Source organism: Nuphar pumila, chromosome 10, assembly GCF_984573655.1.
Source record: "Nuphar pumila chromosome 10, dmNupPumi1.hap1.1, whole genome shotgun sequence".
NCBI lineage: Eukaryota > Viridiplantae > Streptophyta > Magnoliopsida > Nymphaeales > Nymphaeaceae > Nuphar > Nuphar pumila.
The window spans coordinates 6,485,490-6,502,462 of NC_143258.1; the positions used below are offsets into that span (position 1 = coordinate 6,485,490).

Below are 16,973 nucleotides of genomic sequence, written 5' to 3' on the forward strand. Positions count from 1 at the left end.
AAATCACTATCATTTGATCCAAAACCGCAAGGATGGCAGTCGGTCGTGAGTGGAATGTTTCATCGAAAGAAATCCTTGAGTGGTACTAATCCAACATGTTTACCAGAACCGGCCGATGCATACCGTTTTGGCAAAAAATCGATAGGGTACTGACCTGAATCGGCTATTTTTGAATAAATGAAAATATATAAATTTATTTTTTAATATTATTGTAATACTATTTTAATGGTTTTAACACAAAATAATTTTTTTTTTCTGTTTTTTAACTGATTCAGAATGACTCACTCAAGAATCCGTATCGGCCGATTCACCTGAATAGTTGGCCAAGCTATTCAGATTCGATACCAATACTAACATGATCGGATATGAATTTCCCTTGGTTCCCGAAGGCACACAGAGCACATCTGGTCGCATGTTGATTGGACAATCTTTACAGGTGGTACCAGAAAGCTACCTATCAGTCGACAAAATCACTTACTAAAGATACCAATGTATCAAATTTTATTCAATATCCAACCGATCTACTCTCTTTAGTTAGATTTGTAGTGCGAATTTTGCTACCGAATCTGACAGATATCTAGATTTTGAGGGACATCCATATCCACTTATTACATGTAAACATTGGGATATATTATGAGCCTTCAAATATTAATCAGACTTTGACTCCGATTAGCCTATATTTGGTAATTAGTAGGATATCATAATCACCATATCCAGTCCAAGTCTGAACTATATACGTCCCTAACACCGAATGACATTGTCATTCAAATCAAATTACCGAAAAACTGAAAAAGTGCAGCACAGATAAAGGATAAGACAAACCAACAATAGTTACAAGTGGGTATTGAAAACACTGTAAAGTCTGTACTATCAAACTTTTAGATTGGTGGTGTTCTGGATAAATTATTGATGCTTGGGGTTGGATCTTCATTGACCTCTCTTGTTTATGAAACTAATGAATCTATTATTGGCAAAGTGACAGCAAATGGCAAGATTCATCCAGAAAAAACATCACATTGACACTATTAATAGAGTCCCAGTTGGTAATCCCAATCCTATATTATCTATATAATGATAAGAGTAATCTCCACCGCCATTATGATATAATATTGAGCCATTCTTACTTCTGCCTTTGTCTTCTTCCTCATTCTCTTCTTTTTTCCAACCTCTCTCTCTCAAGAAAAGTAAAAGTAAGAAATGCCTGCAATAATAATAGACGGGCCAGGATCTGGCGGGTCAGTTGAGTTTGAGGCCAAGTTTACCTTCTATGTCTTCATATGCGGAATCATGTCAGCCTTTGGAGGTCTCATGTTTGGTTATGATATCGGAATTTCAGGTACCAACAAGTTTTTTTTTTGACATAAGTTCTTGTTTTTCAATCGCCAACGGCTTGGATAATCATGAAAAGACAGGATTGAGATCCTTCCATTTCTTGGTTTTGTAGGTGGGGTGACATCCATGGATGATTTCTTGATCAATTTTTTCCCAAAGGTCTATACCAGGAAGCATGAAGCAAAGGAGAACAACTACTGCAAATATGATAATCAATACCTTCAACTCTTCACGTCCTCCCTGTACGTGGCCGCCTTGGTCTCTACGTTCTTTGCTTCCTACATCTGCAGGAAGTATGGAAGGAGGCCCACCATGAGAGCAGCTTCATTCTTCTTCTTGGTTGGGGTTGTTCTCGATGCAGCTGCCATGAATCTCCCCGTGCTCATCATTGGAAGGATTTTTCTTCGAATTGGAGTTGGCTTTGCTAACAATGTACGTTGTTCATGCCCCCATTACTTTCCTTCGTGCCCATGTTTGTTCTTCTTATTATTGGTTATAATGGTTTTCTGCAAGTTGCCAACTAGTTGTCACCATTGTCACTTGAATTTTAGATTGGTCCATTAAGAGAGAGAGAGAGAGAGAGGATTTAATCACACGTATTTAGTTTCTTCTTGCACGAGCATAATCTTAGGCTGTTTGTGTTTGACTCATTAAGGATAAACCCCTGATCAAGCTCAGCTAGTGAGATCATCATGAGTTGACCTGAGCCTGAGCTCATTATGAGCTGATCAAGAGTTGGTTCGTTTCATAAATAAAAAGTTTGTTTTCTCAAGTCTTTTCTAAAAATTGATAATACATGTATAAAACATACAAAAGTTGTGTATGTATACATGTACGTATGTGTATAACATATAAATTATATAATATACAAAATGAGCCTACACGAGATGAGCCGAACTTCGCCTGCACATAGTAGAGTTGGATACCTGGATACCTAAAGAAGCTATCTTATAGCACAGCTCGCCGAGTCCAGTTCCTGAGCTGAGCTGACCTAAAAAGTGAGTTGCTAATCTTGTTTTCTAGCTCCATCACCTACTAATCTGGAAAAGACAACATAAGATTGTCTTTCCTATCCACTATGGAATACCTACATTTAGGTTTTCTTTTTAACCTTCTGTTTCCTTCTATGTTTTCTTCTGTTGATCATCTTCTCATACGGTTCGTTTGTTGTTTATATTTTTCTAACCTTTTTCCTTTTCTAAATTTTCACCACAAAATTTGTTGACTCTGTCAATTTTTATTACTCTGCCGTCTCTGTATTTGAGACAATTCTTTCTACCGTTGATCTGAATATATATATATATATATATATTACTTTACCTTGAAAAAAAAAAAAAAAACTTAAACCATGTCTGCCTTGGAAAAACAAAAACAGGCCGTGCCACTCTTTCTATCAGAGATTGCGCCAACCAGGATTCGTGGGGCCCTCAACATCCTCTTCCAGCTCATGATCACCATCGGTATCCTCATCGCCAACCTTGTCAACTACCGCACCACCACCATCCACCCTTGGGGCTGGCGCCTCTCTCTCGGTGGCGCCGGCATCCCCGCCATCCTCCTCGGTTTGGGCTCCCTCTTCATCGCCGAGACCCCCACCAGCCTCATCCAAAGGGGCCACTTTGATGAGGGCAAAGCCACTCTCGCCAAGATCAGGGGCACCGTCAACGTCGACGCCGAGTTCGCAGAGATCTGCCGCGCCTGCGAGGCCGCCAACCTCGTCAAGCATCCCTTCAGGAAGCTGGCCAACAGAAACAACAGGCCTCCTCTCGTGATAGCGATTCTGCTGCAGGTCTTCCAACAGTTCACCGGGATCAATGCCATCATGTTCTACGCGCCTGTCCTCTTCCAGACCATCGGCTTCAAGAATGATGCATCCTTGCTGTCGTCTGTCATTATTGGAACCATCAACGTTCTCTGCACGATGGTCTCAGTTATCTCGGTTGACAAGGTTGGCAGGAGGGGTTTGCTCCTAGAATCCATTGTTCAGATGCTAATCTCCCAGGTATGTAAACATGTGCTGCAATAATAACAATTAAAAACTTCACAAATGTGCACAACATACAAAAAAAACTTTTAAAGTACACATGAACAATGCCTATTTTTGGACAATATACAAAAAACTTGACAGCTAAAAAAGTAACGTTCTTATGTTGGAGAAACATGATATCAAATAAACCTTTTTCAAACACATCTACACGGTCAGATTGAGCCCACATATAGTTTGTACCTGTGATTTTCAGCTCATTACCTTCATTAGTGCCAAATACTTACCCTTCACAGACTTCTTTTTTCTTGTTTCATACTAATTTTTTTTCTAAAGCCCCTTTAGATGCACTTCATTATTAAATACCTGTGGGTTTGCTTGTTCTATAATGGAGGAGGGAGGACCAGGTGAAATGCGTTTGCAGCCGCACCTAATCACCCACCATCTTTGGGATACAGCATGTCAGCTGTGGGGCCCAACAACAAATGGTGGTTCATCAGGTGCAGCCGCACACTTAAAGTGTGCAATGTGACATTGCACCTGATCTCAATTCATGACCTTGGAGCTACATAGGATGATGTCATGTTTTGCTTTTCTTTTTTTTTAAAGATTTTCTAGATAAAAGAGTTCTCACACAACCAATCCAATAAATGAAGATCTACCATCGATCAAAATTGTGTATGTCCTTGGAAAGAATAAAAAAAAAACTCTCTATGCCAATTTTCTCATGCCAAAGACTCTCAATTTTTGTTCTTGAACCATACATGTTTCTGCCTTGCAGGGTGCAATAGGGACCATCCTTTGGATCAATCTCAAGTCTACAAACTCCCTAGACCACAATGTAGCAATTGCTGTGGTCTTTCTAGTATGCCTCTTTGTGTCCTGCTTTGCTTGGTCATGGGGCCCACTAGGTTGGCTCATACCCAGCGAGACCTTCCCACTGGAAACAAGAGCAGCAGGTTACTCCTTTGCAGTGAGCTCCAACATGCTCTTCACATTCATTATAGCTCAGGCCTTCCTTTCCATGATGTGCCACATGCGTGCTGGGAAATTCTTCTTCTTCGCTGCTTGGATCATCGTCATGGGCCTCTTTGTGTTGTTCTTTTTGCCGGAGACTAAAGGCATCCCTATCGATGAGATGACTGAAAAGGTATGGAAACAACATTGGTATTGGAAGAGATACATGGATGATGAGGATGCCAACTCTAAAGTGCACGTAAAAGCTACTCACCTTTGATGAGAGGAATACATAAAAAGATACTTGCATGGAAGGCACCGCGAACAAGCTTTTCTGTTGCATCCCTACTCACCAGAGATACCGTTGCTGTAACAAAACAGAAAGATAAAGCTGATCAACACGATGATAGTTTAACAGTGGTGGGTGGTGGAGGGGGGCGGGGGGTGATGTTGATCAAGAGCAAGAACGGTGGTGTTGGGAGGAGACTATGGGAGTGACAATTGTTGATGATACAAGATGATGATGTAATTGTAATGTATATGATGATGATAAAAGGATGGGCGATTTACAACTTGACACCTAAGTTTTCTACACCATTTAAAATGTCCTACATTTTGAATTGTTTTTTTAATACGCCTATGTTTTGAATTGCTACTAAATGCATTAAAGCTTTATTATAATTAACGCGGGCAGGTTATATGTTCCCCCCAAAAACACGCGTACAATGCGTGTTTTAGAGTCCCCACTGAGCATTGTGTGGCGCTCAGTGGGGTGTACAGCAGAGCTGTACACCACCGTACATCCTGCAGGCTGATGTACGGTGGTGTACAATGCCCCCGTACAGCCCACTAAGCGCCACGCGACGCTCAGTGTGGGAACCCCGGAACACGCACCGTAGCTACAGTGCGTGTATCGGGGGTGCACCCGCAACACCCTCTCCCAAAAAAGCATCAAGTACAGTTTTGGCATTAAATTTATAACGAAATCTTTTACATTGTATTCTTTTGACATGGAACCCTCGTGGAGACCAACATCGTTTAATGGGTCTGCCCGCTGTTGTGGTAAACCCTGGGAAACACCCAAGCTCTTATGGAGCCCACCAGTTAAAGGCACCTGCATGCCCGGTCGGAATCGAACCAAGGATGATGGGGTCATCACCTTCACCCTAAGCCCGGTGTCGCACGAGCGACCCAAGTGGGTGTTATTACAAACTCTCAAATATGACAATATGATTGCAAAGATTTTATTAGCCACTTTTTTTTGTTCTCATTCAAACTTTTTTTTTGGATTGACAAGTTAGGTTTAGGCTGCTTCCAACAACATTACAAATTGCATATTATAATTACATTTCAAATCTTATTTCATAAAGGAAACCAGTATGAAGGTTTATCCTTTCAAGCCTTATCAATGCCCAAAACCCCTAATTTAGTTTGTTGCCTTGGAACAGAGTTACATTCTTTAAGGATCCATTTGCAACAAAATTTATCTAGCTTAAAGAAAAGTTTCACTGAATTAAAATTAACCATATCCGACCAATATGAACAACATCATGTCTCATGGACTCCGCAACAACCTTTTGCTAAACGGAATCTATCAACTATTGACACCACTGAACCCCTGGTTGAAAACTGGCTCATTCAAATGGATTCAATTCAAAATCGGAATTGGCTGATTCCATGAATCATTTTGAAAATCGATGCAAGGCCAATCGTGGTATAGAAAACAATGATTTGGATAGAGGGCTATGCAGGAATGCTTGAAGTTATGACATTACAAAAACACCCTTGCATTTGTTTTGGGATCTTCAAAGAATTGCTATAGTTTCAGGATGGATTCACATGGTCTTGGGCTCTAAATACTGGAATCAAAACCACAACCACCTCAACACCGTGTTTTAGAATTTAGAAATGTTTTGATTGTGTGGCTTTTGTTTTTTTTTTTCTTCTTCCTGGACCTAATAAAGATCATTTAATGCAAATTTGTAAATGAGAATAAAAAATGCGAAGGTAAGGACATTCACATCAGACATTTGTGAAGGCCGGCCATACATTTACGGACATACATACTAACTTTATAAGTTTTTAGTTAAAGAAAGATTGTGCGTGGTGGTAATCCTAATTCAGAAAATCCTGGTCTCGCAACTTTTTTGCCTATATATTTATTTAAATATGCGTAATCTAACCAAAAAATGTGTTCAATGCAATCTATTTGCTAGGAATTGACTTTTAGAATTTTTTTTTTTGAATAACCTTGATGGTAATTACTTTTGGCACCATTCCATATTTTGACCGAAACTACAAAAATACGTCCAACATGGCCAATTCTTTAATCAAAATATGCCAAACATGACTGCTTAATTTTTTTCTAACAGTTACCATCTTATCGCCAAACAAATTAGATGCCTTGGTCATGTAATTATTGCCTGAAAAAATCAAACACAAGGTAATTTTTGCCCCAAAAAATCAGGCACCATGTCAGTTGTCACCAGGAGAAATCAGGAACCAAGTTGTCTAAAAAATCAAATGCCTAAAATTTTAAGTGATAAAGGAAAAAAATATCAAGTAAACAGTAAATTAGTTATGTTCATTATATTTTTTAACTTTTTGTTAGCAATGGTATTTCAAATAAAAATGAAGATCATCAACATCATTTCCCATTTTTTTAATGAAAATTAAGATTTTATGAGTTTTAACATTATTAAACTTTTAAACCATTGATTTTTTATGCCTTATAAAAAACTTGTTCACATGTCACAATCAGATAATTCAAAACCCTATTTCTACTAAACAGACCAACAAGGTCACCTTTATAAGATGAATTAAAAAAAAAAGTACCAAAAGGTTGAAAATTAATGTTGTCTACACCTTTCTACCATTAGGAGCAAATATCACATTTTTTAAGAATTTTTTTTAGTGGCTGATCATGTGTGCGATTCAATGGTGGGGATTCGTCTCACAAGGCATTCAACATTACTGTCATCTCTCTCTTTATCAATCCAATAAATGAAGATCTACCATTGATCAAAATTGTGTATGTCCTTGGAAAGAACAAAAAAAAAACTCTCTATGCCAAATTTCACATGCCAAAAACAATTTTTGGCTTTGAACCATACATGTTTCTACGTTTCAGAGTGCAATAGGGACCATCCTTTGGATCAATATCAAGTCCACAAACTCCCTAGACCACAATGTAGCAATTGTTGTGGTCTTTCTAGTATGCCTCTTTGTGTTCTGCTTTGCTTGGTCTTGAGGCCCACTAGGTTGGCTCATACCCAACGAGTCCTTTCCCCCAAAAACAAGAGCAGCAGGTTACACCTTTGCAGTGAGCTCCAACATGCTCTTCACATTCATTATAGCCCTGGCCTTCCTTTCCATGATATGACAGATGCGTGCTGGGATATTCTACTTCTTTGCTGCTTGGATCATCGTCGTGGGTCTCTTTGTGCTATTGTTTTAGCCGGAGACTAAAAGGTTTCGTATCGATGAGATGACTGAAAAGGTATGGAAACAACAATGGTATTGGAAGAGATACATGGTTGATGCGGATGTCAACTCTAAAGTGCACATAAAAGCTACTCACCTATGATGAGAGGAACACATAACAAGATACTTCGAAGGCACCGTGAACAAGTTTTTTGGTTGCATCTCTACTATTAGTATTTTAGTACTTGAGATATTGTTGGTGGAATTAAAAAGAAAGATATGATAGTGCCACAATGGTGGTGATTTTGGTGGTGAGGAGAGAGTGTTGTGTCTTCACCCCCGAACACAAATTCGTGTGTTCGGGTGTGTATGGGGGAATATCTTGGGACCCACGATAATTCATATGCCAATGTTACCCATGATGATTTTATAATAAAATAACATATAAAAAAGATAAATTACATATGAAAAAGATAGATATGCGTTTGACAAAAATGTCTTCTCGTAATATAGATATGCATTTGATGGAAATGTCCTCCCATAAATAGCTTTGCACATTCCCGCGAGTCCAGGTTCTCGCCTTGGTTTTTAGCTTGTGTTACAACACATTGCCGCCTTCTCGTTCCTGCCTTGTGTTACAAAACATTCCTGGTTTCATTCCTACCTCATGGAGATAATTATAACTTGATCGACTGGTTCGATCATTGGTGGGCATCATAGGGGGATTTGTCGGCCATCTCTTTTTACAGTCTTCTCTTCTTCATTTTTGTTTGACAGTATGAAAAAAAGCAATGAACCACAAACATTCCAACAAGTGCCATTAAGGCATCGTGAGTAAATTTTCATGTCATCATGCTGTTATTGAAGAACGTATGTCATCGTGAGTGCCATTAAGACGTTGTATTGTTATTGGAGGTGGATGTTGGCTTTTCGACGGTTGGAAAATTGAAGATATTTGTAAGATGTTGGGACCTGTTGATAAGAATGCTTGGTTACAGATGCAAGAGAGGGCCTCTATCCCATCCGGCATCGTCCATTCACTCAGTATATGCAATATAACATAAATCGTGGTTGTAGTTACAATGTTATCGATTTGTAAGATATTGTTTTGTTTTTTAATATCGATTTGTGAGCTATTATGCTGAATTGTCATATTGACTTGTAATATATTATACAATATGTATATCGATTTGCAAGATATTTTGTGTTTTCTAGTATTGATTTATAATATAATTGTAGCATGATTTTAAAACGTCTGCATGTGGAATTCACATTATTGCGCACTTGCGGTGGCGATTTGTGTATTCAAATCGCTGCTCATTTAGCGATTTCTTTTGAAATCACTTTACAACGTCGTAGATACAATTAAATTGCTATCACGCGAATCACTATCATCAATACACATATACGCTAAATCGTTTCTTTTATTGGCATGGTAAATAACTCTATGCATAGTATAAAAAAATAACAAATCGTTGTTGCTTTTATACTATGATTCATTTAATCGTTTCTTTGACTTGCTTAACTAATCAATATTCGTTGTTATATGCACTTTGAATAAATCATAGTAACCACGTGCACTGGATAATAACAATTGATGTCTTGTTTATGACAGTGGTGAGCTTTTCATTTAGTTGTAGTAAAGATGATGCATCTCAATCATTGGAAAGTTATGGAGAAGTCAACATCTGTACTAATGATGCACCTATAGAAGTGAACCATAATCATCTATAATCATTTGCACCATACCGAAGCAAGCACATATATTTTGCATCATAGACAAGGAGTGATGCTGATGACCATCTATTTGATCTATTCCTACCGCCTGACCCTCCATCGTTTGCAAACCATCTTTCGCAGTTGAAAAAATATCTCCCTAATCTTCGATATACTTCATGACAAATATGTTACAGTCGTGCGGGTCCATCAACTCTGCCTGTAGAAACATATCGATGATGATGAGATCCCATACATTCTGCAGCTTCATCAGCTCTGCTTCGAAGCTTTCTGCACTAGCAAGCTAGATTTCATGCGCACCTGAAATGCATTCAAAGCACATCACTATTTGGACGTGGGGGTGATGTTGATGATGATGTTTGTTTTCTTTGATGATGATCGTCATGTATTGTATCTAAGCCAAACCATTTGTCAGGATGTATTGTAACTAAATACCCATATTTTTTATAAATGAATATGGTTGTAAATCACGTCGATTTGTATTTATAAAGTTATCGCGATAACGATATGTCTTTATTTGTCTTTGTGAACGATATCGATATGTAATATCGCGATTTACTTATATCGATTTGCAACTGTTACTAAAATTTTGTTTTAGTATAAAACTTAAATCAGTATTAAGTTGTAAAAGGATTTATATTTATGAAGTTACCTCGATTTGTACTTTACTAAGTCTAAACATCATGTCAATTTATTTATTGTTTTTCTTTTCTGCCTTTTATGAATCAATTATTGTGTAAATCGTGATAGAACTTATCGTTCATATAGACAAAGCTCGTAAAAGAAAATCGCGATAGGACAAATTATTCTTGCTTTATGTCCGTGGCTGTATAAATCATGATAGAACTCTTCTTCTATAAAAACTAAATCGCGATTTGTTATAGAAAGAATTATATAATTATAGAATGTTACGTTACAACAAAGAATTATAACTGATTCCAAGCCAATCGATACCAAGCAAATAGCAATAGGACATGGCCTTCATACGTACAAATCGCGATAGGAAGACAAAGCTCTTGAAAGCAAATCATAATTTACAAAGTACACAACGCTAAATACTTCTTCAGTTTTTATTTATGAAGGCCGAACATTACAACGATTTATTCAATGGCACTTGGTTTAGTGAAACTCATATATCTTAAAAAATCAAATTCTTTCTATTTTATTTAGAAAATCCGATTTTATGGCATGTTTCGGGTCAAGATTCAACACTTCTAGATAAGATCCCTTAGATTGGGATCCATTTGAAGTTCAAATTTTTGGTCACTCGAATCATACCATGAGGAGCAACTATCACATTTTTTGAGTGTTTTTTTCGTGGTTGATCCTGTGTGTGTTCATGGGCTGGGGATTCGTCTGACAAGGCATTCAACTTTGCTCTCATCTCTCTCTCTATATATATATATATATATATATAAATTACTTTTTTTCAGCCTTTAATATTGAAAGCACTGTGGGACGCCGCAATGTGCAATGTTTTTTATATACTTTTTTATGCGTAAACAAATTTGCCACTTAATCTAAGGAGGACGGAGCACCTCCTGGTGGTTCAAGGGCCAGATGTCAAACCCTGTCTTTCAAAAGAATTTTGGGAGACTTGGCGATCCCAGGATAAAATCACTATCATTTGATCCAAAACCGCAAGGATGGCAGTCGGTCGTGAGTGGAATGTTTCATCGAAAGAAATCCTTGAGTGGTACTAATCCAACATGTTTACCAGAACCGGCCGATGCATACCGTTTTGGCAAAAAATCGATAGGGTACTGACCTGAATCGGCTATTTTTGAATAAATGAAAATATATAAATTTATTTTTTAATATTATTGTAATACTATTTTAATGGTTTTAACACAAATTAAATTTTTTTTTCTGTTTTTTAACTGATTCAGAATGACTCACTCAAGAATCCGTATCGGCCGATTCACCTGAATAGTTGGCCAAGCTATTCAGATTCGATACCAATACTAACATGATCGGATATGAATTTCCCTTGGTTCCCGAAGGCACACAGAGCACATCTGGTCGCATGTTGATTGGACAATCTTTACAGGTGGTACCAGAAAGCTACCTATCAGTCGACAAAATCACTTACTAAAGATACCAATGTATCAAATTTTATTCAATATCCAACCGATCTACTCTCTTTAGTTAGATTTGTAGTGCGAATTTTGCTACCGAATCTGACAGATATCTACATTTTGAGGGACATCCATATCCACTTATTACATGTAAACATTGGGATATATTATGAGCCTTCAAATATTAATCAGACTTTGACTCCGATTAGCCTATATTTGGTAATTAGTAGGATATCATAATCACCATATCCAGTCCAAGTCTGAACTATATACGTCCCTAACACCGAATGACATTGTCATTCAAATCAAATTACCGAAAAACTGAAAAAGTGCAGCACAGATAAAGGATAAGACAAACCAACAATAGTTACAAGTGGGTATTGAAAACACTGTAAAGTCTGTACTATCAAACTTTTAGATTGGTGGTGTTCTGGATAAATTATTGATGCTTGGGGTTGGATCTTCATTGACCTCTCTTGTTTATGAAACTAATGAATCTATTATTGGCAAAGTGACAGCAAATGGCAAGATTCATCCAGAAAAAACATCACATTGACACTATTAATAGAGTCCCAGTTGGTAATCCCAATCCTATATTATCTATATAATGATAAGAGTAATCTCCACCGCCATTATGATATAATATTGAGCCATTCTTACTTCTGCCTTTGTCTTCTTCCTCATTCTCTTCTTTTTTCCAACCTCTCTCTCTCAAGAAAAGTAAAAGTAAGAAATGCCTGCAATAATAATAGACGGGCCAGGATCTGGCGGGTCAGTTGAGTTTGAGGCCAAGTTTACCTTCTATGTCTTCATATGCGGAATCATGTCAGCCTTTGGAGGTCTCATGTTTGGTTATGATATCGGAATTTCAGGTACCAACAAGTTTTTTTTTTGACATAAGTTCTTGTTTTTCAATCGCCAACGGCTTGGATAATCATGAAAAGACAGGATTGAGATCCTTCCATTTCTTGGTTTTGTAGGTGGGGTGACATCCATGGATGATTTCTTGATCAATTTTTTCCCAAAGGTCTATACCAGGAAGCATGAAGCAAAGGAGAACAACTACTGCAAATATGATAATCAATACCTTCAACTCTTCACGTCCTCCCTGTACGTGGCCGCCTTGGTCTCTACGTTCTTTGCTTCCTACATCTGCAGGAAGTATGGAAGGAGGCCCACCATGAGAGCAGCTTCATTCTTCTTCTTGGTTGGGGTTGTTCTCGATGCAGCTGCCATGAATCTCCCCGTGCTCATCATTGGAAGGATTTTTCTTGGAATTGGAGTTGGCTTTGCTAACAATGTACGTTGTTCATGCCCCCATTACTTTCCTTCGTGCCCATGTTTGTTCTTCTTATTATTGGTTATAATGGTTTTCTGCAAGTTGCCAACTAGTTGTCACCATTGTCACTTGAATTTTAGATTGGTCCATTAAGAGAGAGAGAGAGAGAGAGAGAGAGAGAGGATTTAATCACACGTATTTAGTTTCTTCTTGCACGAGCATAATCTTAGGCTGTTTGTGTTTGACTCATTAAGGATAAACCCCTGATCAAGCTCAGCTAGTGAGATCATCATGAGTTGACCTGAGCCTGAGCTCATTATGAGCTGATCAAGAGTTGGTTCGTTTCATAAATAAAAAGTTTGTTTTCTCAAGTCTTTTCTAAAAATTGATAATACATGTATAAAACATACAAAAGTTGTGTATGTATACATGTACGTATGTGTATAACATATAAATTATATAATATACAAAATGAGCCTACACGAGATGAGCCGAACTTCGCCTGCACATAGTAGAGTTGGATACCTGGATACCTAAAGAAGCTATCTTATAGCACAGCTCGCCGAGTCCAGTTCCTGAGCTGAGCTGACCTAAAAAGTGAGTTGCTAATCTTGTTTTCTAGCTCCATCACCTACTAATCTGGAAAAGACAACATAAGATTGTCTTTCCTATCCACTATGGAATACCTACATTTAGGTTTTCTTTTTAACCTTCTGTTTCCTTCTATGTTTTCTTCTGTTGATCATCTTCTCATACGGTTCGTTTGTTGTTTATATTTTTCTAACCTTTTTCCTTTTCTAAATTTTCACCACAAAATTTGTTGACTCTGTCAATTTTTATTACTCTGCCGTCTCTGTATTTGAGACAATTCTTTCTACCGTTGATCTGAATATATATATATATATATATATATATTACTTTACCTTGAAAAAAAAAAAAAAAACTTAAACCATGTCTGCCTTGGAAAAACAAAAACAGGCCGTGCCACTCTTTCTATCAGAGATTGCGCCAACCAGGATTCGTGGGGCCCTCAACATCCTCTTCCAGCTCATGATCACCATCGGTATCCTCATCGCCAACCTTGTCAACTACCGCACCACCACCATCCACCCTTGGGGCTGGCGCCTCTCTCTCGGTGGCGCCGGCATCCCCGCCATCCTCCTCGGTTTGGGCTCCCTCTTCATCGCCGAGACCCCCACCAGCCTCATCCAAAGGGGCCACTTTGATGAGGGCAAAGCCACTCTCGCCAAGATCAGGGGCACCGTCAACGTCGACGCCGAGTTCGCAGAGATCTGCCGCGCCTGCGAGGCCGCCAACCTCGTCAAGCATCCCTTCAGGAAGCTGGCCAACAGAAACAACAGGCCTCCTCTCGTGATAGCGATTCTGCTGCAGGTCTTCCAACAGTTCACCGGGATCAATGCCATCATGTTCTACGCGCCTGTCCTCTTCCAGACCATCGGCTTCAAGAATGATGCATCCTTGCTGTCGTCTGTCATTATTGGAACCATCAACGTTCTCTGCACGATGGTCTCAGTTATCTCGGTTGACAAGGTTGGCAGGAGGGGTTTGCTCCTAGAATCCATTGTTCAGATGCTAATCTCCCAGGTATGTAAACATGTGCTGCAATAATAACAATTAAAAACTTCACAAATGTGCACAACATACAAAAAAAACTTTTAAAGTACACATGAACAATGCCTATTTTTGGACAATATACAAAAAACTTGACAGCTAAAAAAGTAACGTTCTTATGTTGGAGAAACATGATATCAAATAAACCTTTTTCAAACACATCTACACGGTCAGATTGAGCCCACATATAGTTTGTACCTGTGATTTTCAGCTCATTACCTTCATTAGTGCCAAATACTTACCCTTCACAGACTTCTTTTTTCTTGTTTCATACTAATTTTTTTTCTAAAGCCCCTTTAGATGCACTTCATTATTAAATACCTGTGGGTTTGCTTGTTCTATAATGGAGGAGGGAGGACCAGGTGAAATGCGTTTGCAGCCGCACCTAATCACCCACCATCTTTGGGATACAGCATGTCAGCTGTGGGGCCCAACAACAAATGGTGGTTCATCAGGTGCAGCCGCACACTTAAAGTGTGCAATGTGACATTGCACCTGATCTCAATTCATGACCTTGGAGCTACATAGGATGATGTCATGTTTTGCTTTTCTTTTTTTTTAAAGATTTTCTAGATAAAAGAGTTCTCACACAACCAATCCAATAAATGAAGATCTACCATCGATCAAAATTGTGTATGTCCTTGGAAAGAATAAAAAAAAAACTCTCTATGCCAATTTTCTCATGCCAAAGACTCTCAATTTTTGTTCTTGAACCATACATGTTTCTGCCTTGCAGGGTGCAATAGGGACCATCCTTTGGATCAATCTCAAGTCTACAAACTCCCTAGACCACAATGTAGCAATTGCTGTGGTCTTTCTAGTATGCCTCTTTGTGTCCTGCTTTGCTTGGTCATGGGGCCCACTAGGTTGGCTCATACCCAGCGAGACCTTCCCACTGGAAACAAGAGCAGCAGGTTACTCCTTTGCAGTGAGCTCCAACATGCTCTTCACATTCATTATAGCTCAGGCCTTCCTTTCCATGATGTGCCACATGCGTGCTGGGATATTCTTCTTCTTCGCTGCTTGGATCATCGTCATGGGCCTCTTTGTGTTGTTCTTTTTGCCGGAGACTAAAGGCATCCCTATCGATGAGATGACTGAAAAGGTATGGAAACAACATTGGTATTGGAAGAGATACATGGATGATGAGGATGCCAACTCTAAAGCGCACGTAAAAGCTACTCACCTTTGATGAGAGGAATACATAAAAAAATACTTGCATGGAAGGCAACGCGAACAAGCTTTTCTGTTGTGTCTCTACTCACCAGAGATACCGTTGCTGTAACAAAACAGAAAGATAAAGCTGATCAACACGATGATAGTTTAACAGTGGTGGGTGGTGGAGGGGGGCGGGGGTGATGTTGATCAAGAGCAAGAACGGTGGTGTTGGGAGGAGACTATGGGAGTGACAATTGTTGATGATACAAGATGATGATGTAATTGTAATGTATATGATGATGATAAAAGGATGGGCGATTTACAACTTGACACCTAAGTTTTCTACACCATTTAAAATGTCCTACATTTTGAATTGTTTTTTTAATACGCCTATGTTTTGAATTGCTACTAAATGCATTAAAGCTTTATTATAATTAACGCGGGCAGGTTATATGTTCCCCCCAAAAACACGCGTACAGTGCATGTTTTAGAGTCCCCACTGAGCATTGTGTGGCGCTCAGTGGGGTGTACAGCAGAGCTGTACACCACCGTACATCCTGCAGGCTGATGTACGGTGGTGTACAATGCCCCCCGTACAGCCCACTAAGCGCCACGCGACGCTCAGTGTGGGAACCCCGGAACACGCACCGTAGCTACAGTGCGTGTTTCGGGGGTGCACACGCAACACCCTCTCCCAAAAAAGCATCAAGTACAGTTTTGGCATTAAATTTATAACGAAATCTTTTACATTATATTCTTTTGACATGGAACTCTCGTGGAGAACAACATCGTTTAATGGGTCTGCCCGCTGTTGTGGTAAACCCTGGGCAACACCCAAGCTCTTATGGAGCCCACCAGTTAAAGGCACCTGCATGCCCGGTGGGAGTCGAACCAAGGATGATGGGGTCATCACCTTCACCCTAAGCCCGGTGTCGCACGAGCGACCCAAGTGGGTGTTATTACAAACTCTCAAATATGACAATATGATTGCAAAGATTTTATTAGCCACTTTTTTTTGTTCTCATTCAAACTTTTTTTTTGGATTGACAAGTTAGGTTTAGAATGCTTCCAACAACATTACAAATTGCATATTATAATTACATTTCAAATCTTATTTCATAAAGGAAACCAGTATGAAGGTTTATCCTTTCAAGCCTTATCAATGCCCAAAACCCCTAATTTAGTTTGTTGCCTTGGAACAGAGTTACATTCTTTAAGGATCCATTTGCAACAAAATTTATCTAGCTTAAAGAAAAGTTTCACTGAATTAAAATTAACCATATCCGACCAATATGAACAACATCATGTCTCATGGACTCCGCAACAACCTTTTGCTAAACGGAATCTATCAACTATTGAAACCACTGAACCCCTGGTTGAAAACTGGCTCATT

The 16,973-nt window shown here is 38.9% G+C and overlaps 2 protein-coding genes across 2 annotated transcripts; both read left to right on the forward strand.

Moving 5' to 3' along the window:
* The first annotated feature begins 1,197 nt into the window (after positions 1-1,197).
* On the forward strand, positions 1,198-4,553 carry LOC149823385 (sugar transport protein MST4-like). The gene is made up of 4 exons (XM_090019947.1): positions 1,198-1,336; positions 1,445-1,764; positions 2,708-3,334; positions 4,098-4,553. Exons 1-4 carry the CDS (start codon positions 1,198-1,200, stop codon positions 4,551-4,553), a joined length of 1,542 nt encoding a protein of 513 aa, XP_089876073.1.
* A 7,691-nt stretch (positions 4,554-12,244) lies between these two features.
* Positions 12,245-15,614, forward strand: LOC149823386 (sugar transport protein MST4-like). Its single transcript, XM_090019948.1, has 4 exons — positions 12,245-12,383; positions 12,492-12,811; positions 13,769-14,395; positions 15,159-15,614. The coding sequence occupies exons 1-4, from the start codon at positions 12,245-12,247 to the stop codon at positions 15,612-15,614; spliced, it is 1,542 nt and encodes a 513-aa protein (XP_089876074.1).
* Positions 15,615-16,973: the final 1,359 nt, after the last annotated feature.

What these genes read in the sequence shown, in the direction of transcription:
- LOC149823386 (XM_090019948.1), top strand. Translation starts at nt 12,245, where the DNA reads ATGCCTGCAATAATAATAGACGGGCCAGGATCTGGCGGGTCAGTTGAG. An exon ending in TTATGATATCGGAATTTCAG is followed by an intron (nt 12,384 to 12,491) that starts GTACCAACAAGT and finishes TTGGTTTTGTAG; the next exon opens with GTGGGGTGACATCCATGGAT. An exon ending in GAGTTGGCTTTGCTAACAAT is followed by an intron (nt 12,812 to 13,768) that starts GTACGTTGTTCA and finishes AAACAAAAACAG; the next exon opens with GCCGTGCCACTCTTTCTATC.
- LOC149823385 (XM_090019947.1), top strand. Translation starts at nt 1,198, where the DNA reads ATGCCTGCAATAATAATAGACGGGCCAGGATCTGGCGGGTCAGTTGAG. An exon ending in GAGTTGGCTTTGCTAACAAT is followed by an intron (nt 1,765 to 2,707) that starts GTACGTTGTTCA and finishes AAACAAAAACAG; the next exon opens with GCCGTGCCACTCTTTCTATC. An exon ending in TTCAGATGCTAATCTCCCAG is followed by an intron (nt 3,335 to 4,097) that starts GTATGTAAACAT and finishes TCTGCCTTGCAG; the next exon opens with GGTGCAATAGGGACCATCCT.